Source organism: Festucalex cinctus, chromosome 15 (genome assembly GCF_051991245.1).
Source record: "Festucalex cinctus isolate MCC-2025b chromosome 15, RoL_Fcin_1.0, whole genome shotgun sequence".
Classification (NCBI taxonomy): Eukaryota; Metazoa; Chordata; class Actinopteri; order Syngnathiformes; family Syngnathidae; genus Festucalex; species Festucalex cinctus.
The window spans coordinates 11,738,603-11,764,786 of NC_135425.1; the positions used below are offsets into that span (position 1 = coordinate 11,738,603).

Below are 26,184 nucleotides of genomic sequence, written 5' to 3' on the forward strand. Positions count from 1 at the left end.
AGCAGGTTGGGTTGAGCGGTCCACTAGGGGACCGTGGACAGCTCCCGTCTGAGGAGCAGAGCAACACAGGAGGAGGAGAGGGCTGGACATGGGGGAGCCACCGCACAGGCCCGTATGATCGAGATCAACACAATTCGGATGTGCACCCACCGGGGAACAAACACAAAGAGAGCAGAGTGGCGAGGCCATCGGAGGACGGGGAAACAAGCGAGGAAGTGAAGGAAAAAAGGGGGATACGGCTACTGACCCATCCCGGCGCATCAGGGGGGAGAAGAGGAGAGAGGAAGGAGGAGAAGAAGGAGAAATATTTCCGCTCGACCTGATGGACTGACGACAGATGAATGAAGACTGCCTACACTAACGCCTATCGATGCCTGGCCAAGGACCTGGACGCTTACGCCATGAACACGGACATGACAATGGACGGCATCGGCAGCCTGCACGGCGGGTTGGCGGTGAGCTCCGTGGCCCCTGACGTGGAGCTGATGAGCGGCCACAGCCCTCACCACGGCCGCGGGAGCTCTTCGGGGGCGGTGGGGGGCCACGGGGCGGCGGCAGCGGCTGCCCTGCGGATACACCAGGACCTGGCCGCCGCTGCCGCGTCATCCCGCTCGGCCATGGTGTCCGGCATGGCCACCATACTGGACGGCAGCGGGGAGTACCGTCCGGATCTGTCCCTGCCGCTGCACCACGCCATGAGCGTGCCCTGCGACACGTCCTCTCCCGGGATGGGGATGAGCGGCACTTACACCACCTTAACCCCGCTGCAGCCGCTCCCCCCCATCTCCACCGTGTCCGACAAGTTCCATCACCACCACCACCACCATCACCAGCGGCTTTCCGGCAACGTCAGCGGGAGCTTCACCCTGATGCGGGACGAGCGTGTGCTACCGGGCATGAACAACCTTTACAACCCCTACCACAAGGATCCCATGTCCGGGATGGGTCAGAGTCTATCCCCGGTGCTCGGCAACGGCCTGGGCTCCCTCCACAACACCCAGCAGGGTCTCCACAATTACGGCACCACGACGCACGGAGGCCACGACAAGATGCTCAACTTCGACCCCACCGCCTCCATGCTCACCAGGGGGGACCACCACCAGCACCGAGGCCTCGCTGGGCCGGCGAGCGGGATGATGCCGCACCTGAACGGGATGCACCACACGGGACATCCCGTTTCGTCTGCTGGACAGCACCCCCACCCTCACCTCCACTCTCCATCCCACGGGCCCGTGTTGGCTTCCACCAGGGAAAGACCGCCCTCCTCCTCGGGGACGCAGGGGGGGAACAGTTCGGGGCAGCTGGAGGAGATCAACACCAAGGAGGTGGCGCAGAGGATCACGGCCGAATTGAAGAGGTACAGCATTCCTCAGGCCATCTTCGCCCAGAGGGTCCTGTGCCGCTCCCAGGGGACCCTGTCGGACCTGCTGAGGAACCCCAAACCCTGGAGTAAACTAAAGTCGGGCCGGGAGACCTTCAGGCGGATGTGGAAGTGGCTGCAGGAGCCTGAATTTCAGAGGATGTCGGCACTCAGACTGGCAGGTAACACACTTCTTCATATACTGTGTGCTGTAACTTATGCAGACATTTTTTTCCCTTACCACCTTAACATAGTCGCCATATTTGGCTCATTTTATTTTGAATTATGCCCCCACTGTCTCCACTGAGAAAAAAAGAATGCTCAAGTGGACCATGAAATTTATTCGGAATCACATGACATTATGTTTACCATTATTGATCAACAAATAAGGCGATCGATGGGGAATGACCAGGTCAGAGGATTTCCCTCCAAACGCAATGTTCTCACGCACTGTGTATCCACACTCTCGCACTAAATTACAGCAAACAGTTGTTGTTAAAAAGTAAAATTCAAGCAATTTTTCTTGCTATTTATAAGTAATTAATCATGCTTGGTTAAATCTAATTCTTACCATAGATAGATAGATAGATAGATAGATATGTATGTAAACAAATTCATCTTGCTTGAGGGGCTCATAGGAGGTTGTGACAGAAAGGTTGTCACTTGAATGGGTCTGGGGCCCCCTCTAGTGAGGAACCTGGCTTGTGTCCCAACAACAATTCCCCATTGTCTGCAGGGGACAGCCACAGCAGCAGGGGCCATACAAAAGGTTCAGGTGTTTTTTTTTGTTTTTTTTAAGGTGTTGTTGGAGAGACGTGATTGCGGTGGTAAATTGCACCAAAAGGAGGCTTGAGTGATGCTGCTGAGGTTTAGTTGTGCTGTACAAGCAGTTTTCTTATGGCCACTCTCAGTTAAGGCAAGGTTCATTTCACCTTTCTCTTCAAAACGGCACTTTTTTTTTTTTGGAGTGACAATATAGTGGAGGGCTAGTGAATACAAGGCACATTGTTGCATTATTTTTGCATGTAACAATAATTTTCCGCGGAGTAAATGTATTTCCATGTCATTTTATTCTTCTCTTTGAGCACCTCAAACACTGAAGAGCAGTGGAAATATAATATTTTACATTGGTACTTCTCCCCTTTAAAACAATAACAAAAAGCACAATCAAAGAGAGCATTTTTTTTTTTTTTTAAGACCAACAACAATAAAGATCCAAATATTTGAATTACAGCTCGTTCAGTAACAAAGCTTATTATGAAAAAGCAGTTTGTCATGAAAAATTATTAAATTAAAAAAGAAATGAGAGCGGAATAATTGTTTTATTTCCAATTGTTGGTGGTAAAATATAAATTTCAATTTGTAGTTAAGATGCACAATTTTGTTCTAATCTAACTCTATAAAAAAATTCCTGAATTTCAAATGAAGTTATCTATTTTGTTAGGAGCAGGTAAAAAAAGAAAAGAAAAAAAAGATGTTTTGTATAAATAAACAGTGTCTATGTTACATAAATCCAAAAGTGTTTAAATAAGACTAGTTATTAAATCAGAAACAATGACATATGGAATTTATTTTACATATCTTTGTATTGTAGTGTTAATTTGGATTAAAAAAAAATGGCATTCATTCCATTTTAAATTACATTTATGTGTAGGCTACTCCAATTATGTTTACTGTTTTTATTGGTGATTTGCTCAAATGGCCTAATTATATTGTGCTCTGACAACAACAAATGTTCTCTTTTTTAGGATTAAAAATTGTTTTGAATCAGTCCATTTTTTATTCTTAATAAAATTATATTGTGAATGTCAATTTGTATTTTGAAGTGTGTTAATGTAAAATACACATTTTATTTCGATAATACTAACCAAGGTTTCAAAACAGTGCAGTTTTTAGGATTGTGGCTGAAATTGTTGTTGTGCATTATATCATGACCAATATGTTCAACTTTTATCTTCAAATCATAACCATTTTAAAGTTAAAGAAGAACATAAATCAATCAACGTGACTGTCAGAATGGTTTGGTGCAAATTTGCGCTTTAAAAATTGGTGAGAAAATAGGACTGTTAGATTATGGAAAAAATAATAAGCATGATTATTCAAACGATTATTTTTGTATGAAACGAGAAAATGTTTAAACCTTTAAAAATATTAAGACAAATAAAATGATTTGAAACACTGTAATTATGTAAGTTCCTTTGCAAAAATGTAAATTTAAACAACTCAAAATGAGTATTACTAATCTAATTTTTGTTTACGATCGTGCAGATTTTGTATTTGTGGATTGCAATAATTGTGGGAATGCTGCCACTTATGTTATTGTGATTTTTATTCTCTACACTTTTTTTGCCACGTAACAACTCCTCCCACATAATACTTCCAATTTACATTGTTCAAATTTCAACTAGCTTCAAAAATTCACGCCTTCCTGTGTATATATTGCCTGATTCCACATTACTAACAGTAGTTGCACAATTTAACATTTAATATCAACTTTTCCCCATTAATTGTATATGTGACAGACATTGAACTTTTTCTAAGTATCACTTTCCACGTAGCACAGTTGGTAAAGCACATTGTCCAGTAACCAGGAGGTTATAATTTTATAATTTCATAATTTATCTCTCAATTGGCTTCATAAGCATTCCACATGCATTCAAATCTCAGCATTCAGCTATGAGCATTCATCTTTCAGCATTCCCACGCAATTTCTCCAGTAATTGCACTTAGTGTAGGTGAAATTGTAATTGAATTTTGATTAATTGCACAGCCCTAAGATAAATATATGGAATTCAAACCACAGATGACTGAGTGATGGCCTCTACTTTTTTGCTCCTGTTTGTGTATCAAAGCAGTTTGTGCTCAAGCTCTGACAGATGCGATTATCTCTGCACAATTGCGCTGTCCTTTGATTCCTTGATTTCTGTCTATCGACCCTGTGGCAGGGGCTGCTCAGTTTTGACGGCTGTTGTTTGATTATATAGATTAACAGGAAATGCCTTGAGTGAAGGAGGGGGTCGGGGTGAGGAGGGGCGGGCGGGCGAGGCTCTTTCATGCTATGTGTGTTGTAAAATGGCAGCGCGCAGACACACACTGAACCGCATCCTGCTTCTGCTGTCTTGTGAAGCTTCGCTTTCCGTACTGTCTGGCTTCATCATGTCCAACATGTGCTTATGTTAAACATCTAAAATTCACTCTTAGAATATTGCTTTATCAACAGTAAATGTCAGTATAAAACACAAATTGTGTTTTCCCAGCCACATTTTCCAAACACCAAAAATCCGTCAGGTGAATGACACCCTAAGTAAACTAAACTCGGTCGATTGTAACCAGCTGCCATTTTCATGGATAGTGTAAGCAAATGAATGAAACGGAATACTGCCTTATAAAATAATCCTCATATTAAAAGTAGTGTGTTAATTTTGAGTTAATTTAAAGTTTCTTTTACGCCACAAATTTTTTTAACGCATGATTAATAACCACCCCTTACTGTTGGAAAGCCTGTACCTTCCAGTCACAACGCAGCAGACACATCCACGTCAAAATTGAGCAGAAATAAATGTACTAATAATGCATATATTTGTGCAGACTGAGGTCAAGTTGTATTTTACAATTTTAAAAACAGATTTTTAAAAGCAGATTTTCACAAGTTACTTCATGTTAAAGATAAGAAAGCTCTTAAAATGAAAAGAAAAATGCTGAGCTTTCACCGTCTTACAAATGCATTTATGCCATTTAGTGGCAGAAAAATGGCCTCACCACAAATTAATATCACACTCGTTTTTTACAGTACATTACACCTTTTCATTTCAACTAAATTTGATGAATTATAGTATTATGAAATTACTGTATCAATGACTAAATGATGCAGCCATATTTCTATTAGTCTTGTTTTCATCCCACTTTTATAAAGATAATTATTAACATTTATTAACTTTTGTTAAGTGTGGAAACAGAAAAATATATTGTACATTTTATTTTACATTTAGAAAAGCTATAAAATGTGCGATTAATCGTGTTAACTATTGAAGTCATGTGATTAAACGATTAAAAATTGTATTTGCCTGATATCCCTAATTAAAAGGCTTACTATCTTTTGTAAAAGAAGATTTGTATTTCAGAGCCCTTTTTCACTAACTGTAATATATATGCTGTGCAGTTTTAGTTTATGATTAATCAAATTAATACGATTAATCATCATTTTGAAAATCGAATCATAGAAAATGTACTAAATCGTGATATAGAATTTTGTCTTCTGGATTATTAAAAAGTATACCTTATTGTTGTTTGAACATTTTGCACAGGAATTATTTTTAAATCAATGAAACTTTTAAAAAGCAAAGTGCAGAGATGGTCAATGGATAGGACAATTATTGCCAATAGCCTCTAAAATATCCACACTGTCTTCTTTATTACATACTTGGCCTATAAGAATGATTCTGATTCCTCCTTGACAATCACAGAATGTTGTTTGTGGTTCCAAAAAAAAATAAAACAAAAGAATACAGTACAGTATTTGTGGAGCTTCAAAACATTGTACACAGTTTATTGATAAAGCATCACGAGCTTTTTTTTTCCATTGTGAACTACCACTGACACACTACGACTCAATGTTGTAAAAGGAGGTGACCAGCTGTGGTTGTTATTGTGAAGATTGTGCGTGTGGCTGTGCAGGGATCACAATAGTTATTTCATTGCACTCACTCTTCACCAGTATGACTTTTCGAACGGCTATGGGACAACAGGGAGCTGCAAATCCTAGATCAACAATGCTACAGCCATCTTATGGAGCTGGGGTCAAAGGTTAGAGCTTGCAACCCCGGATATTAGCTGTGGTAAATGTAGCAGTTGCGAGGAATAAACACTTTGAAGCCCTACTTAATCTTTTTGAAATAAATAAAGCTACCGATTCGACTGTTCTATATGAAAGTATTTTAGTCCAGTCCTCTGTATCTACTATGTCCGCCATGCTGAGTATTAATGATATCTGAGTAGAAACAGCTGAGGTGAGGTTGAATCAGGAGAAACACGTTCTTTGTCTGGGCTCAATCATTTGAAAGACATCTTCAAAATTGTGGTTACTAATATCCTACATATTATTAATGTTGTTTTTGTTCAAGTCTTGGTTTCTCCTGAGTCATGTCACTGTATCTTTGATGAAGATACCAAAACCCAACTTAGGGGTTCACTAGCACTCAACTAAGCTACTAAATTATTTCACAACAGTGTAGATGTCTTAGACCAACACTAGGTTTGTACAACAACAAATACACAAAACCTCGAGGAGTTGTAGTGTATTGGCCAAAGAAGAAAACATTTTATTTTGCATAAAAGTGCAGACACGAGAGTTTATTTGCATTACTGAGTGAACCTATATGGAATGGAACTGAACGATGGGATGGCCCTGCTCATCAGTTTATCATAGCCAAAAGTAGCCTGCTTGCTAACTAACACTGTGACACTCCCAGAATTTATTTGTTTGTTTGTTTGTTTCCTTCTTTCTTTCTTTCTTTCTTTCTTTGGTCCAGCCATGCTAAATACCTTTTGAAATGTACTGTAGTTGCTTGGTAAGTACTATCCACAGACATCTTCAACAGTTTTTGGACGATCCCAGTTCAGAAAAGTCATTCAGCTCCATGTTGCCTCAGACATTTGCGTAATAACTTCCGTGCTGCCTTTAATCACAGATTGCCAAAACGATACAGAACAAGCAGAAGAACCCGTGATTTAAACTCCAAGCATTGGCTTGTAATTAAGTTCGCTGTGCTCAGACATCTCACCTATCAATTTTCATGGCTCTGAAATTGTGAATTTTTTGAAGAAAATATTCCTGATGGTGAGCCTATGGTGGCTGTTCCTATGGTCGGAAAACGCTCAAAGGTGCGGCCTTGAAATGTATCCCAAGCGTTGCATCCTTACCTCCTCCTACCTTTTTTGAATCTCTTTCTCCCTCTCGTTCTCTCTTTTGGGGGGAGGTATTATGTGATTGTCAGGGGAATTGAACACAAGAGCCGAGGCAGCAGCAGCCCGATGAATTATTGATGGGAATCTCGGCGTGACCCTCCTCGGTCTGCTCACTTCACTTCTTCTTCACCTCACAGCCGGGTTAACCAGGCAAAATGGAGGGAGGGAACAAAAGCGGGGGAGGAAGTGTGTAGCCCATTGTTTGGTTGGAGGATGCTGCCTGCGACTCCAAGTGAATTATGGATGACAAGAAAACGATCCTCAAATCAGTGTTAGAATACTCTAGCTCAGTACTAATGCATTTTGTGACATGTTTGCTACTACGCTACCTTTGACATCCTTAACCATAGTTGGCCGTAGTGTAATAAGAATTTTGAAATGTCACACTTGACTTGAATATGTGCAAGTATTAAGTACAGTAGTTTTGGTTAAATTGTACTGAAAATCCAAATGATTCGGCTCTAAATATTTTCCATTTTACGTGTCCAGTTGCAAGCAGACACAGTGCATTATTGATGAGCTGGACTCTGCTTTATGGCACGCCGATTACCAGCAGTTACTCTCCTTGTGTTTTTGTGCGTACAGTATGTATTTGGACTTACAGTTGCAGACTGTGAGAATACAGATTGCTTCTGTTTTCAACTTCTATTCTTTGGACCTCCTGCATATTCACCGTCTGCTATTGATCCATAATAATGGATTTTAGGCTGCTGGGAGAAGGAGGCGTGAGAGCTCTGTAGGGCTTCACTTTGAGATGATTTAACTGAAAATGTTGTAATGTTCACTTCTTGTTTACTAAACATGAATGTAACATAGCTACAACATGGCTTATTTGTTTATCCAGTGTCAGTATTTTTGGGTTATACAGTACTGGGTTATTGCAGTAAGCACATCATCACAATGTTATCAAGGTTAGTAGGGCTAATATTAGTTTAGTTTATTTAGTTTAGTTTAGCTTAGCTTAGCTTAACTTATCTTAGTTTAGCTTATCTTACTTTAGTTTTGTTTAGTTAATTTAGTTTAGTTTAGTTTAGTTTAGTTTAGCTTGTCATAGTGGTCCCTTAATAGAATTCCATATTATTAATTGAGATGTGGAAAACTACACCTCATTGGAAGAAAACAAAAAAAAAACCTTAATTAATACAGTGTTCCCTTGTTTATCGCGGGTGTCACGTTTCAAAATCTACAGGCAATAATGGCAATCCACGTTAATTGAAAAAAAAAATCCAGTTACGTAATTGTATATATTTTTTTTTGTTATGTTTTTTTGTTTTGGTATGGTTTTTACTTTATTATAAATGCTTTTTAATTGATCATATATATTCTTTTCAAATTTACATTATTTTTTTACGTTAAAAGTATGTTTTTGTTTTTTGTTTTTTTACTTATTATACAGCACAGTATATGTATTTTTTCATTTATTATATGTTTTTTCGTTTTGGTATGATTTTTAGTTTATTATGAATGTTTTTTCATTCATCATTTATGTTTTTTTTTATTTTATTTACAGTCATTTTTTTCTATTAAAAGTATGTGTTTTTTAATTTACTTATACAGCAAAGTATGTATTTTTTATTTGCGCAATGCAATGGCATGGGGTGACGGGACAGACACCGTTGGAAAGGTCTCATCGAGACGAATCAGCGGATGCCCATTTGTCCCAAAAAATAAACAAACCAAAAAAGCATGCTGTTAAAAAAAAGACACACTAAAAAATACATGAAAAAGCGAGGCTGCGAAAGATGAACCCGCGATAAATGAGGGAACACTTACAGTAAAATGTATTTTACCCCAGAAAACAATTTCATGACATGACAATACTTTTTTGGGGTAACATAATTATTAGATTCATAATAATGATATACCAGTATTCTATACCTACAGTATATAATGAGTTTTTATCCAAGCCCACTGAGGGTACAAAATGGCAAATGTTGATTTCTCGTCAGGTCACGTTCACCAAACGTTTGCCAGATTTCCACCAACAGTTGTAAAGTTTTTTCTTGTTGCAAGGACATTTTGAACATGTTCTAATTTTGAGGATGTCCAAAATCTCCAAGAAAAGAAAAACCGTTAGCCACCATTAAAACTGTTGGCAAGCATCTGCCAAACATCTTTTGAGTCCTTGAAGAAAACACTTGCAAATGTTCAGCGCTCAGTGGGATACCAGAAGTAGAGCTTCATCATCATTACCTTTTGTTTGACAATTTCTCTATGTGTGTTACTCACCAACCATTAGGCAACTGCAGTTGTTTGTTTACATTCAAACTGAGCTTGTAGCAAACAAGAGGGACGTCATGGCGCGATTACATTACAACATCCTCATACTGGAAATGTGTTCAATGTGTTCCGATCGAGCAAGAATTTCAAATTTCCACATTTTTCTCTGTAGCATTTGGCCTGTTCCTGAAGTTGTGGTTATGGTGAATGATACACAATTAATCAGAGGATCGCAAGCCAAGTCCTGCAAGCACATTGCAACTCCACATTGGATAAAGCTCTTTAAAAGTTCCAACATCGAAGCAAAAACAAAAAACAAAACATGACTCTAAAAACATGATCCTACTTAGTGGTTGGAAGTGCGATCATGTTTTTTTTTTTTAACTAACATGGCATTAGAGTGTCTGACTGATGCTTTTGAGAAGTGCCTTCCATCACCTTCACCAGGTTGTTAGTATTTTTTATTTTTTTTTTGTAACTGCCGCTCCTCTCATTCGTTGGATAAAGCAGAGGCAGCCGAGGTGTTTGCAGGATGCACAGTTTGATTGGCACCCAACCTGTGATGACAGCCTTGACTGCTTTCTTGATAGCCTCGGGATAAAAGACGGGTTTTAGTCTGTCCAGCAGAGAACTGACTTTAGAAAACGACAGCCAATCAAACTGTGGGATCAAATTGCTGTGCGGCTCCGCATAAAGTGGGAGACCTGTTGTCCCCCTACATCAGCAAGTGACCTTTGAAGGTCTTTGCTTTGTGGTTGTTGTTGGTTTTTTCACCTTTTGAGTACAAGGGAAACGGAAAATAATTCTAGCTGGTCTGGTCATATTTTCTTTTCTCTTTTTTTTTCGCTAGTGGGTGTAAACATAAACATGAACACAATACGGTACTCGTCAATATCTTAAAAGTGTAAACATCAGCCTTGCTTGTTCTCACTCTTTGCAACATTCACAGTGGCTTTTAATATCACTGGCGTTGTGTAGTGATTTATTTTATTTAGACTGTCTACAACAATTATGGTGCCGTGGATGTTTGGAGTGGTACAAGTGTTGAGAGCAACCCAAGTTCAGAGGAGAAAATGGTCCTGTCTCAGCTTTATTAAGGCGGTCAAATCAAACGTGACATCTGTACTCTGAACTCATCGAGGCCGAGCGCTTGTAGAATTCACACAAACGTCTGCGCGAAGACAATTCTCCAACAGAAGTCGAAATCAGATCTTTTGGTGACTAAATGTACACACTTTTCTTCTACAGGCATGGTCGGATGAGTTTAGTGTGGAAGAATTTGAGCTCTGATTTTAATCGTATCTAACAGTTTTTGAATAAAGTGAAGGTTGTGAGTCAGGCCCTCATTCGCAATTTTGAGTAAATGTACATTGGAATTAAGGCTGGGCGATATGGCCAAAAAATAAAATCTCGATTTTTGCAGTCATTCAGGATGATGACGATTTAATCGATTTTAATCTAATAAATACAAAAAAAAATCATTTAAAGGTTTCACTTATTCAAAAATAATTCCTGTACAAAATGTTCAGACACCAGTAACGTATACTGATTCTAGATTAGTTTTAACATAAACTTAACATTCATAGTTTGTGCTTAAATGCCACAATTAAGTAGTTGGTAGCTATTAAACCACCCATCCAGCATTCTGCCATTTGTTCAAAATTACAACATATAAAAGTATTTGGATGTAACAGAACATAAGAACAACAGATTTTTCTAATCCAGAAGACAAAACTCGATTTCACGATTTAACAAATTTTCAACGATTCGATTTTTTTAAAATGACGATGTATCGAATTAATTCGATTTATCGCCTAGCCCTAATTGGAATGAATTTTTTTTTCATGTTGGTATAAGATTATTGTGTCCTTGAGGCGCTATTCAGAAAGTGACTAAGGGAAATTGTCAACTTAAAAACCTAGGCCCAAAATGTTATTCATTTAAATTTTACTCAGGATTTAGAGTGATTCTCTTACAATCCAGAGGTTGTGGGTTCAATCCCATGCCATTACGACCACGTCAAAGTATCCTTGAGCAAAACACTGAACCCCCCCCAGTTGCTCCTGATTCTTCGCCATCAGTAGTCGAATGTGAAGCGCTTTGAGGGCCTTGTAAGGTGGAAAAGAACAATAAAGAATGAGGTACTATTTGTTCAAACATTCAGTTAGTTTTGGTCTGTAACATTAGTAAAAGCTTATTTGGCTGCTGGGTTGTGAGCAGAGATGGGAAATCCAGGTCCAGAAAGTAAAAACTCTACCACGGTTTGGCTTTAGCTACAGTTGTTTGTAATCAACCAGCGGGTAAACGAGGTCATTACGAGAAGCACCTGTGGCTAAAAGCCAAACTGGCAGGGTTTTTACTTTGTTGACCTGGTTTTCCCATCTCTGGTTGTGAGATTTGATGACATTACATCTCAAACAGTAGCTACTGTGACTCCTGATGAAGTGTAGATGAGGCATGTTTAAATAGCTAGAGGACTTTGGACGTCACTCACCAACCTTCATTTTTCGCTTTGTCTGTCTTTCCTTATGTGTTGCCATTCAGAAATTTTCGGTCTCGTCCTCTACTTCCCTCTGGTTCATTAGTATTGGTGTCACAGAGTGGCTGAAATAACTCTGTCTGCAGGTGTAATGAATAAAGACAGGCGGCACGGAGCCGTCAGTCTCTGGACAGGCTTTATGGTGAAAGACAAACAGCACTGAGAGAAATAAAAGGACAAATACAACTCATTGCCTTTTGGTATTTGACCTTGTGTCGGACAAAATTGTGCAGTCTTAAAATAGGTACATCCAATATATTATCATGTTAAAATTAATCATTACATACACAACAACATTTAGTACCTTGAGTGTGAAAATATTTAATGATATGTAAGGATTTAATGATGATTATATAACCAGCAGATTAGAGTCTAGGGGCCCTATTTTTATAGATTTCGTAGATTATTTATATGTCTACTCTAGTGGCAAGTCTGGTCTTCCTCGTCTGGGACCGTATTACGCCTCTACGGGCGTTTCGGCAGACGCTGCTGACACGCATCTCGCAATTTGGTAACAAAAAGTAGACTCGATTTTAGACTCACAAAAAGTAGGTCTTAATGGTGGCGCAGATGGTGTGATCAAGGTGCAGGCAGATTTTGGCGCGGTGTGCATGTACCTGTACTCAAATTTCGTAGGTTAATTGAAAACTTACACCAATTGTCTCATATCGTCTCATCTCGCGTGGAGGTGACTGTGAATGGCTATTTGTATATATCTTGGTATAAATGGCTGGCAATTGGTCCAGCGTGTACCCCGTGACCATAATGAGGATAAAGTGATATCGAAAATGGATGAATCATATAATCATCAGCATTGAGTGAAAAACAGATTGGTTGTTGTTTGATGAGTTCTTGTCTGTTGTTGCCTCAGCTGCCTGTAAATGTGCTGAAGTGCGTCTGTAGTGGATCAATGCTCAGCTGATGCTCAGATACTGACACCAAACAGCAACATTTGTTGTCTCTGGTCTGCTTTATTTAGATATTCTGTGTGTGCGTGCGTGTGTGTGCGTGAGTCAGTAGGTTTCTGCGGCAATGTGTGCGAGTTCGATCGTGAAGCAGCAGTTTGGGCTTGGCCCGTGCGTTGGGGTGGATGTATGCGGATCGATGGCAGTAATCCAGAGCAGATTAAAAGAGCATTAATACTGGCAAGGATAACGTAAACGGTACGGACCTAGATCTCCATTGATCTGTAGGAACCTGATCTAGACTGGTTCCTGGAAGAGACGGGGAGGTAGTGAGTGGGGGAGGGAGAGCTGACTGACCGTATGTACTCCTTAGAGAAGGGAAATATGATGATTAACATGCTATTAAATGAAAAGTTTACCCTTATTATCATTACAAGCAAAATAGAAAACATACACGACACAATAAAATGTGATTTTTCAAGATAAACATTTTAATTGAAAAGCATATCTCACTGCCATTATCTGTAAGCAATACATACAATAGATTAGAATGAGATTAAAGTGTAAATAGTGGGAATCCACTGTTTGCACATCTACATATAGTATGTGCAAGTTTGCCTCTTAAAATTAAGGGTCCTAGAATTACTGTACAGCCATTTCATGTAGACGAGTCAAAAGTATTTGGACATTTGCCATACTTTAGTAAATATGGAAATCTTTCCTTTTCAATGTCTGCCTGAAGTCTGGATTCATTGTCGATTGAAATAATCAAATTCAAAGTTTTCCACCCTGGAGAAATTTTCCCAAGTCTTCACCGTAACAACTTACTGGTACTTACTGCTAATATGTAGGGCTTAATTTAGATTTGGATGATTTCCATTGGCTGCAGACAAGTATAACCGTAATAGATGAATGACTCTGTATAATGCTACGTTTTTGTCAATTTTCTTAATTGTATTTAATTTTTAATTAGTTATGACTGACCCAGTTTACAATACAATCCTGTTTTTCTTTACTTAAAACGTTAAAAACATAAATAAATAAATAAATAAATATTGTAATGTGTTTTTGGGGGGTTGGAACGTATTAATGGAATTTCTTCTCACTTCAAGTCAAAATATTGTTTTAATATACAAGTAAATTCAGATTGTAGCTTAGTTATGTGACAATTAAACTGGTAATCAAGTACCACTCAGTTGTTACTGACTACCGTACATTCTTTCTATTCAAACTTACTGTAAAATGCACGCTAAAAACATAGCAAATGTTTGTGAGGCAAATATTCCTGAAATTAACACTGCCTTTAAACCAGGTGTTTTTATTTAATGACTGTTTATTGCTGTGGTTGTAGCACATCATAGCTACCGAGAGCCGTTTCTGCTATTTTGGTAACATTATTTAACTTAATTTAAAGTGGGGCAAAAGTAGGATGCAGCACATTTCTGTAACATTGCAAACTGCAACCTTAGTAAACATTCACTGTGTTGTCAAACTTGTATTTTGCAAGCCTGAATTAATTCTGCAATGGGTGCACAACAAAGTCCATGCATGGGACTTGCATTATTGTGGAGATGTTGATACTTTCAGGCATGTGTTTATGTCAAAAGAGTTTATGCAACACAGCTAGCTAATATTGATAGCATACACTGTTCGGATTCAGCATGTACTGTATGTTGAAGTTCACTGTTATCAAGCATATTCACAGGGATTTTGCGCAATGCGTATGACTGTCTTTTTTTTAAAATCACATTTATGTGATTTAATTTTTATTATTAATATTTCTACCAATACTCTGTAGCTCATAGTTTTCATGTTATCACATGACTGAATTAGGACTTAATCCTCAATTGTTCACTATTTTGAAGTATAGATGGGCTTTACAGTATTATCTCCTCTCCAGATTGTTTCTCCAGCTAACCCCAAGTCTTATCATTGGCTCGGCTTGTGCTGACAAGTCAAAAGCAAACCTGAACATAAAGTGAGACAATGAAGAAAACTGATTTTTTTTTTCCCCCTTTACATTTGGTCGTAAAAGCATTAAAAAGAGCTCTCATTTGATGTGCATTAGACTTATGAGATTGGGTGGAATCCTCTTCTATTTGATTGTGCCACATAACTGGATTCATTTAGTTGATATGGTCTGTTATTGGATTAGGTTTTAGATTAGATGGATAGGATCCAATTGCAGATATTGCAGCCTTTAATAGTGACAGGTTACCGGGAGAGAGTAGCTGCAAATATGTGTCCATCCATTCACTATCCATACTGAGGCATTCTTCCAAATTATCCACATCCATTCATTATCTTTTCCCATTCATTGTGGCAACACAAAATTAAATTCTGATGTCAAAAAACATCAGATTCGTATAACTAGTAAGACTCTGTTTCACATCTAACAGACAAGGAAATCTGATTAACTTGTATGACCTGATCAAAACAGAGACAAGGACAGAGTTGAGCGGTTTGCAAAGATTTCCATTTATAGCTGGCGAACCTCCACTTGATCAATCATCAATAACAATCCAAAGTATTGATCGCAGAATATTATCTCTCTGCCTGTGTTTGCTCTACGCCGGGCTGTGTGCTGTGAGACAGACCACCGATGGCTTCAGGACGCCAAAAACAAAGCTGATAAGATCGAGTACAGAGAAGCCAGTTAACTCATCATCTATTAGTCTTGTCTAGTGTGTATACATGTATGTGTGTGACCAAACAGTGGCTCCCTTTGACTCACCCTCACTGTCAACATTTAGCAAGTCAAGGTTAGTGAATGTTTTCCCTGAAGCTTTTATGTCTCTCCAAAGAGACAAGATTGGAAATACAAATGTTTATTAATTTGGAGTCTAGTTAATCATTCTGTTGCCGTAGTCAGACTCGTGTCTTGAGGGTGGATAGATGGGTCGCTAGCTAGCTAGATCCTACCTAGCTAGCTAGCTAGCTAGCTAGATCCTACCTAGCTAGCTAGCTAGCTAGCTAGCTATCTAGCTATCTAGCTATCTTACCGAGCTAGCTCGTTAGGATAGATAGCTAAATAGATAGATAGCTAGATAGATAGATAGATAGATAGATAGATTTTGTTTTCGTGTTCACACCATTGTTCATTTTCTTGTTTTTGTTTCAGAATTTTGTTTTTCATGTTCGCACCATTGTTCATTTGCTTGTTTTTGTTTCAGAATTTACATGTAGGCTTTTTGAAAGTTTTAAAATACAAAGTATGATCATCGAAAGTCTTTGGTACATTTACCCACTGTGTGTGTATGACACAATTTTCTGGCACTAGTGCTCCTTTGCTGGGAATGACTACATGTACCAAGGTAGAATATGTTGAACTATTGGACAAGTGTACAAATGGTGAAGCAAATTTCTGACGCAAAACCAAAATGATGCACAACCATAAGCAAACTGAGATAAATGACTCATCAAGTAAAATTTCAGCTTTCTATTTCAGATGTGACTTTGTTAAAGTAAACAATGTTTGGGGACAAAAACCTCTTTGCTTGTCAGGTTACAACATTTGGTCTCAAAAAGAGGTTCTTTATTTATTTATTTATTTATTTAAAAGAGGTTCTTTATTTTAAGCAATCTGTTGGTCTAACTCAACTAAACTCAAACTGAAATACTACTACGGTATTATACTATTTGAAATATGTGCACACATGAGGTCGATTCCTAATACTCGGGTGCAAAGTGGAAGAAGTACATTGATAACGATTAGTGACAGGTCAAATTCTGGATCCACACTGGCAACTATCTCCTGCCTGATGAAACAGATGCAGAGAAACTGCATTACGTTGTATAAATGTTTGGTTGATATATTGGTCCATTAAATGATACATTGTACCAGCCTATTTTCCTGTTTATTTTTACATTGTTTCTAAATGGGTTTTTTTTCTATTGACAAGTATGGCTAAAATGTAGTAAACTGATGCATTTTCCTTGAAAATAAACAAATTTTAAGTTCAACACATTTTAACCATGTGCAACCACTGTCCATATTCAAATTAAAGAAATCCAAAACATTTTTCTCCCCCAAGTGTACATCAAATGACAAGACAGGTATCAAATGACGCTGCAGCTGTTGTTTTGTGTATATTGCACCTATTGCACATTTAACTGAAAAGAAACTTTGGAATGAAAAAAGAAATATGATATCAAGGCCCGCTGAGGACATCACATCCTACTATTATCAGAGGATGTGATTGGTCAGCCTGTTACGCCTGGTAAATGTATATGTGTGCAGATCTTTGTCTGATGGTATCACCTTATACACGATGGACTGATTATACAAAGGGAAACCTTTTTGAGTGGTCAATATTGATATACAACTATTTGGTGATTGTATGTTTGTCTGCACAATTGCATCATGTTGTGTTCCCAATCACAAATATCTCAGAAACACAGGCAGAGCACATTTACACCATTAATTGTATGCTCGTATTGATCTCCAATCAGTTACATTCATGATTAAGTGCTTCAGCTGCTAAGTGTATTGAATAGCGCTGATGTAATTCCATATTTTTCTTTACATTAAAAACGTCTTAAAGCAGCGGGTGATTACACTTTTAGTGCTCCTGTGGGTGGTTCCATCAATAGGACAGTGTATGTGGAATTGATCTTGAACAAGTTTTCATATGTGTGTGTGTGTGTGTGTGTATAGGTGTGCGCGTGCACCCCTACATGTGTGTTGTGTTTACATAAACAGAAAAGGATAATCAGTGAGGGTCATTGACTTAATTAATAGTTATAGTTTCTGCTATGGCCTGCTAAAATATTGATTTTGGTAGTCTACATTAACTTTGTTTCTTTGTTTAATGGAAACAAAAAATTGTGGACCACAATGAATTGAAGCAAGCTGTACTGCTTAGTGGAAATACCAAAGCCTCGGTTCAATCCTGTTTTGGGAGCTTTCATGTTCAAACTAAGCAGAGATACAGCACACTGTAGAGACAGAGAAAGCATTTCCGGTTGGCAAAGTGGGAAGAGGCATTAAGCACAACCACACACACTCACACAGACACGGGGTTATTATGGACTGCTGATTGCTAAGTGCTAAAATATTGCATGCCTTAATATAAATCTACTATATATTGTGTGTGTATGTGTGTGCGTGCGTGCATACGAAAAGAATAAGATGAAGAAGAATCATTATTTGTCATGAAATTTGACTTTTACATTTGCCCCATTACAGTAGTTGACATTAGTGTCACACCCTGGAGCAGCATATATTATAATAGTGTGTAGGGCTGTGCAATTCGTTGAAATTCAAATACAATTTCAATTATTACACTACACAATTATAAAATCAGCATAAACAAATATTGTTAATACAAATTTTTGAATTGTTTAAATTTTACATTTTCATTCCAACCTTTTTTTTTTTTTAATTTAAACTAAGTAATTTAAAGAAGCTATATGGAAGATTTAAAATTTCAAATAGCTACTGCCACCTGTGGCCGAAAACAAACTGCACGCTCGTACACGCTGCGTGCACTCGTACGTACGTACTCGTACGTGCACGACCTCATTACTGAAGACTCAGAGGCTGGACTCTTCATATCCAATCAACTATGTTTTCAGAGGTATTTTCAGAGGTAAGAAGTTTTATAATGTTATACAAAGCTGGCCACATCATGGAATGAGATGTTCGATCCCCACTAAACAGTTGATGCCCACGGGACGTGCAGATCATATTGCTTTAGTCGAAGACCAGTTCTGTACTGTACTCCAAAACGATGTGCAAATTACGTCAATTAATTGGACCTTATTCCGACGTCAATATGCAGTTACATATTGTAGTCACCCCGCTCGACGGACGTGAACCTGATTCAAGTCATTATTAGTTTGTCGCCCCGAGGCTAGTGTCATTGTGCATTAGCCAAAAGGTGGGCCGTCATTTATGGAAATTGACGATTGAGAAAAATATATAGACCCATTCACTGCTTAGTGTGATACGGCTGTGAATGTTATCGCCATTCAGTAGTAGCGTTCACATTCCGCTAGCATGATGTAGCTACAATAGGCTATCACAACAGGCAACATTTAGCCTGTTAGAAACGCCGCAGAATGGAACGTCTGTTCTTCATAAAGTCATTCTTTTCTATTTCATTCAATCTTGCCACCCCTTTCACGCTAAATGTTGAAGTCTACCTCGTTCACCCCTAGTTACGACCGAGAAGGGATCGATTTTGAGGTTACTGCTATTTGAAAACAACACATTTTTTTCTAAATATCAAGATACTCGCTTCTTACCTTTTGGAGCAGGAAGAAAGCCAGTTGTGAATCACTTTTCTAATCAAAGTCCGATCTGAACTCTCTCCGCCGCTGAAATTTCAAACCGATGTTCACTCTCGTTCTTGCCCGGCGTCGGTCACTATCAAGTTTAGTTTAGTTTTGTTTTTTTCGTGGCACTTGACATGTTTTTTTTTTTTTTTTTTTGTTTTTTTAGCGTTCCGCGAGTAACTGCGGGTGTCTGGGGCACTCTAGATGCAGATGGTGGTCTCTTCTGAGTACACTCCATTGCAGCAAAAATCTGTACTAGTTCCGTCTTAGTGACTACAGGAAACAATGAACGAGAACGCGCATGACGTCACATCTGCAGACAGGGCGGGAAATTCGAACGAATCGGACCGGATGCTTCCTGAAAAATATTGGCCAGAGGCTTGTAGGAGTACCCATTGTGAACAGCTAAGATGTGGATCTACTAATTAGAATATGTTTTAGTCATAAATGGTCAAATAGAAAGGGTATTGTTAAGATATTTTGGGGAAAAAATCTTCCATATTGCAACTTTAACAAATTTTGTTTCGTCCAAAAGGAACTTGCATAATTATCCCTTTAAGCCTGGGATCTGGCAACGGGTCTGTTGATATCTATGCGGATGGCCGCCTGTTTGAAAATGTACGTTTTGCTTCCTTATTCTAAATGATCACATAGCATTTCAAAATGTATTTATTTGTGAGAAACAGTGTCACAAGTTGCTGTCAAGAGATTGAACAAAATAATCATTCAGCTCTGCCGGCCCCTGATGGAGCGTTTCGATGTGCCAAAATGTGGCGCCACACTCCAGCAGTGAAATGTATGTTGAAGGACGAGTTTACTACTTACTGCACTTACATGCCCTCAGTGTAATGGATGCCAGGCTTAAGTGGTAATGGTGCAATAAAAAAATGATACAGAGTGCAAGAGGAGGCAAGCCATGGTGAAAGGAAAAAAAAAGACGGATGAAGCAAGTCAGAAAGATGAGGGCGAGGCAGGGGGGGAGTGATGCAAGCAGGCCAGAAGAAGTAAAACGATGGGTGGTGGTGTAGGAGGATGGACCAAAGACAATGGTGCAGGGAGATAATGGAGACAAAAGAGTGATGATGAAAGCAAAACTGAAGGAGAGCCAAAAAAGATCAGAAATGAGGCAAAGACTAAAAAATAGGTTAGTTGTCATCCCATTAGCACCACAACTTGTGTCAACTGGAGTGAAATGTAAGCAGGTCTTCCACTATAGTCCCTTTTTTTTCCAAGAATAACTGCAGTTTTTTTTCTATTTATTTATTTCTATTTAAGTCATTAGAATCAAGTTGTCAAATGTATTGATGGGGCATATACTCTCTCACTAAGATATCACACATCATAAATATGATACTACCAATGTATAATTCAGAAGCTTCAGTTATTCCATTTTTTTTTTGTTTGCTCTCCAAATAGGTTTCAGAGTATTACGGTGTTTTAATGTCAATGATTATTCTCTTGTGGATATGGTTGCAAGCCTACAAAAAAAAAAGGCATCACACAAAATGAAGGTCAAGGATTTAGCCGGAAATGAACCTTTTGGAACCATGTAAATGGAAAGATCTTAGTTTTCAGAAGGATTCATCTGCCCATATAGTTGACATGACTCATTTTCATAAACAATTATGAAAGTCAGTGGTCCTCAACCCTGGTCCTCGGGAACCGGTATGTAGTCTGTTTTCCATGTCTCCCGTAGCCAACACAGGTGATTCATATCATCAGTTAATCAGCGAGGTCTAGAGAAGCCTGATAACGATTTCCACCTGTGTGAGACATGGAAAACAGGCTGGATACTGGTCCCTGAGGACCAGGGTCCAGGACCATTAATGTAAGTGACTCCCAAGTAATTTAAAATAGCAAAACGCTAAAAATAACAGTTTGCAACCATACAGTAGTTCCCAGAGAAGCTAGCAATTCGCTAGCTTTCTCAATTTCTTATACTTCTACTATTAATCATGCCCAGTGGTACCATGCTGCCTCTCACAGTTCAGTCTTGGTATTATGCCAAGCTTCTGGTTTGGGGGAGGAGACTTAAGGCCTTTTCACACTGCACTTTGTTTTCTTGGTATGTGCCACGGTGCCGCTTAAAAGGACGATAGCTTTTCAGCGCAAGCTTGCCCAACTGCAAGTACTTGTGTTGTGACCTATAAGCAGTCTTTTGTAATGTGAGAAGGCATATCCAATAGGCAATAGCAACATGATTTCAGAGTGCTAGCAGCAATTGACTAGCTAGGAAAACCTTCCTTGTAACTTCATGGTTAGCTGCTACACATGAGCTTCCAAATATGGACACGCATGCATCGCGGCAGGATACGCTTTCACCTGTTCGCATTCTTAAGTCACCCCGCCAGCCCCTCTTCCGTGTCACTCTCAAAATTAAAATTTCTCATTTCAAGGGCATGTTGCGATGTTCCATCCTCGAGCCCCTTCATGTTAAAGAATGACATGTACATTATAAGTAGTGTGCCCTAAACTAGCAGTCCTACTAATCCTTCACAGTGTTTTATGTTATATTTTACATTTATTTATATTAATTAACGTGCAATGTTCCTTTTAAATATTAAAAAAAAAAAAAGTCTCAAGTAAAAAAAGAAAAATAATCAAGTCAAACAGAGGGAGGCTAACAAAAAATTGCTATAATATTACTTTCTCTGGCTTCTACTCAACTCTCTTGTTCACCTCTTCCATCATCTAAACTGTTTTTATTTTCTACTTTTCTCATATCGCCTCCTCTTCCACAATTGTTGTTCCACTCCAGTCTGTTCGTCTCAGCCCATGTCTGTTTGTCATCTCTCTTTACAATAAATGTGTCAATAAAAGAACAGTGGGATTAGGGCTTCACAGCATATCGGAAAAATAACAATATCGCGATATTGGCCCATGCAATGCATATCGCAAAGACATGCAATAAGTTTCATATGAAATTTTATGCTTTTATCTGAATTTCACCAGTCAGACGCTAACTAAAATGTTCACCGTCATCCAATAGTTGGAACGTAATCCATAGAGAGGTAATTACAATTAATTAAATGAGAATATATTGAGTTTGCTTATTTTTTCCTTATTTTGCTGCATGAAAAAGTGTAATTATATCATTAGATAATAAAAATGTATTTTTTTAGGTAACATGTTAAATACGTATTGCTATAATACACTTGACAAATCACTGCATAAAAGGATCTGAGTGTTCCTATTTTAATATATAGATGTAGATTGTTCTTTGAGGAAGAATGAATTGACTGCTATTCTCTTACTTTGGGCAATAATACAGAGCTGAATAATACTGACATAAGAAAATTGATTGCAGCATACTCATTGGGGGACGGTTACAATGACATTACTACGGTACTGTATTTATTACGGAGGTAAACTATCCAAGTGATCTATATTTTCTGCTGATACTGTCTGTGCTTATTGACACGTTTAGCAACGCTCTCATTCACGGCAGAGAGCTGATGAAAGACAGAGCAACCGTGCGTTATTGATCCCATTGATCCCGTCTCACCTTTAAAGAATACAACCCTCCCCTTTTACGCTCACCCACCGCTTTATTTTCCACCCTCCCCCTTGTTCTCAGACCGGTAAACCCCTTTTGAATAATATAATTGTGCATTTGATCCTCACTGTAACCCCGATCAGAGGGTGAAACCCCCCCTTGATTGAATCACTCAAGCGTGCTCCTTGATGGCAGCGGTTGTGTTTGTGTGTCTGTGAGTGATTGCGATGCCTCTACTTTTACATTTGACACTTGATCTTATCTGCACTTTTTCCTCATACATTGTCTGGTGAAAACAGTTGCTGAGCGACACAACACATTCACGCTTTCAAGTCCCAATTCAGACTATAGACTACGTATAGAATTGTTGTAATATTTCATTTCATATATCTAGTTTAGGCAGATATTTCCAAGATAAAGTAAATTGTGAAGCAATTAATTTGTAACATCTATTTGTAATTAAAAACCAAAAAAAACAAATTAATTTACCGAGGAGTTGCATCTAGTTTATGCTATGTTTGTGCCTGTTTGGCTTAATTTACTTTTGACTGTAATTGAATTACACAACAAATGTTTTGAAAGGAGTCATTCAAGGTTAGCTGTGGATTTACACTAACTTGGCAATAGCTAGATTGATATTGTGATTCACTCAAGAGTTCTCCACGATAACAATCGGGGACTGCTCCATGGTGATTTGCTCCGGAAAGTCGTAAATTTCTGTTGGACTGATTGGACGATGAGGCATATCATACGTTTGTTTTGACTAATCACGGCAACGGATGAAAACGTCTTTGGTTCTCATCTTAGAACAGAATCAATTGCAGCGTCTATTCATCCATGTTAGATTAGTTTGTTTCCTACGGTGTCGGCGCGTCCTGGTTTCACCACAGCTGCATATCCTGCCCCCAAACACAATCTCGCTCTGTGATTGGTCCGAACCACTGGTCGTTCGGACCACTCACAGAGCGACGTTCCGGTGGAAATGAATGGGCTCGGTACAAGATGTATTCTCCGGAGTTTGTCAACTCACGTACAATGCTAAACTGGTCACCGGCCTGGTCTTGACTTTGAAGCAGATGTTCTAAAGAAGGAGTCACCAACCTTTTTACTGTTTGTACTAAATGTGAAGATATTGAGGACTTGAAATTAGAGTAGTTGGACAGTTTTCAGTTAAACAATTACTCTAAACGCTGACTCAATTAACAATTACTAAAGAAGTTGCAGAACAATTTGATAATTAATTAGTTGTCGATTAGTCGGTTAATTTTGGCACTAGAAATTTCTCACAATAATTAGGAAAGCAGATAAACATCACTCTGCAACACTATTTCAATAACACTCTGTCAGTGTTCACATTCTCAACTGATCACTTCTACAACATTCCGAGAAAATCCCATTCAAACCGAGTCTCCAAAAATAAGTAATCATCAGCACCTCACCAGCTGTCCCCTCCCACGTCCACCCCCGGTGAACATAGTTTTCTGCCTGCTGTTATATGAACCCACGCTCAAGTTGGCAATCTGGCCCCGGGCAGAAACTCTGCTCTGAACGTCACTGGCACACAGTAAGATTATACAGAGAGAATAAGCAACTCTAACATTTTCTATTTCTTGTCTCCTTTGCCCGTGGGTTATAGCATGCAAGCGGAAGGAGCAGGACACAGCAAAGGAGCGGAACAACACACCAAAGAAATCCCGGTTGGTCTTCACCGACCTGCAGAGGCGAACGCTGCTGGCCATCTTCAAAGAAAACAAGCGGCCTTCCAAAGAGATGCAGCTCACCATCTCGCAGCAGCTGGGCCTCGAACTCACCACCGTCAGCAATTTCTTCATGAACGCCCGCCGCCGGAGCCTGGACAAATGGACAGACGACGGAGCCAGTCCCGGCGCCCAATCTTCAGCGTCCAGCACTTGTACCAAAGCGTGATAATGGGTGACGGGGTAGATAACAGGGATGGGGGGTTGGGCGGGGCGGGTAACGGTAAGGGGATTTGCGAGGTTGAGGGCACGGGTCCAGGTTTAGCCTGATCCAAGCAAGGAGTGGAAACCGGGAAACCAAACATTTGACTTTTTGTTTTGTTTGTCTGTTTGCATTTGTCAGAGGTGACAAACTTAGAGAGGGGCTGCTTACTGTGTCGACTTGTAGCCAAACCACCTTTTCCAGACTCATACAAATCCATTCAAAAGCTGAGGGGTAAAAGCTTTGCCAGAGAACAAAACTATATATTAAAAAAAAAATGCTGGTGTCTCATGTGTGACAAGAAACTGACACACTAGCCCAAATACCAAAGACGAGAGGACAATACATGTTTTCTATTATGCAATATAAGCTAGGAGCAACCAATGGACGAACCAATGAAAGCTTTATGACTACAGAATGTGCTAAAAATGAATGGACATTTCATCACATGTCCAAAACATATAGGTTACTTACCAAACCAAAGAGCATGGAAAGATTTCTCACGAATTAAGACATCATACTTGAGTCTTATTTTTTGACAAAGTTCACCTTTTTCACAGAATTAATCTCACCCTCAAGTTCGATTACAGTAACAGAAAACCCCATTTCCCCTTCCAAACAGAGTTCAACACCTGCTATCGTTTTTTTTACTTGAAGCTTCAGTCTTACCGTAGACAAATTCAACAGTTCTGAGTTAGGAAATGGCTTGAAACAGAAGCACAAACACACACAACACGAGTACCCTCCCAGGCACATAAACCTTCCTCACAGTCTGAGCCAACATTCAAGTTTTCCTCTAATTCAGTGGAGTATGGTGAATAAGAGTATGTACAAGGAATGTGAGCACAATGTTGAAGCACATTTTGTTTTGCAATAGAACTGGAGCTCTCTGCCAAGCCGAGTGGTTTTTCGCATCTTAGAAAACTCAGGATGCCATTTTTCTAAACAGTGGCTGAAATCCACTCTGCGTTCTCGTCATCTCATCATGTAATGTTCTGTATAATTGTACATTCACACACTCACGCAACCTTCAGTCATTTCCTAAATGTCGTCCCCAAATTGACAAGCTGAGAAAAACGTGGCCATGCTAAACCAATCGTAAACTGGGAGAAACTATCTGCACTACTAGAAAATAGAAACACACTGTGAAACACTTTGTGGCAGTGAATCATACAGTTTTTACAATTTCACAAATTCTGTTTTGAGGCATTATTGTAGACTTTAGAACCGTTTATACAATATGTTTGATGATCAGTACATTTGAGGGTTATCAGACTTCAAGACTAGTTCTTCATTTTTGGTTTCAATCTTCTAATCGACCTTTTAAGACAGCCATCAAACCATGGCAAAGACCAACAGTAGACCATTTGATCCTTTGGGGAATGGACTGCCCAGGCGAATCAGGGCCTTTGTAATAGTTAAAGAGGACAATCTAAAGACGATGTCTGGAAAGTCCGTCTCC

At 39.0% G+C, this 26,184-nt stretch overlaps 1 protein-coding gene across 1 annotated transcript; it reads left to right on the forward strand.

Moving 5' to 3' along the window:
• Window positions 1-24,706, forward strand: onecut2 (one cut homeobox 2). The gene is made up of 2 exons (XM_077497341.1): window positions 1-1,542; window positions 24,400-24,706. The coding sequence occupies exons 1-2, from the start codon at window positions 342-344 to the stop codon at window positions 24,687-24,689; spliced, it is 1,491 nt and encodes a 496-aa protein (XP_077353467.1). The 5' UTR covers window positions 1-341; the 3' UTR covers window positions 24,690-24,706.
• The last annotated feature ends 1,478 nt before the right edge of the window (window positions 24,707-26,184 follow it).

What these genes read in the sequence shown, in the direction of transcription:
- onecut2 (XM_077497341.1), top strand. Translation starts at nt 342, where the DNA reads ATGAAGACTGCCTACACTAACGCCTATCGATGCCTGGCCAAGGACCTG. An exon ending in GTCGGCACTCAGACTGGCAG is followed by an intron (nt 1,543 to 24,399) that starts GTAACACACTTC and finishes CGTGGGTTATAG; the next exon opens with CATGCAAGCGGAAGGAGCAG.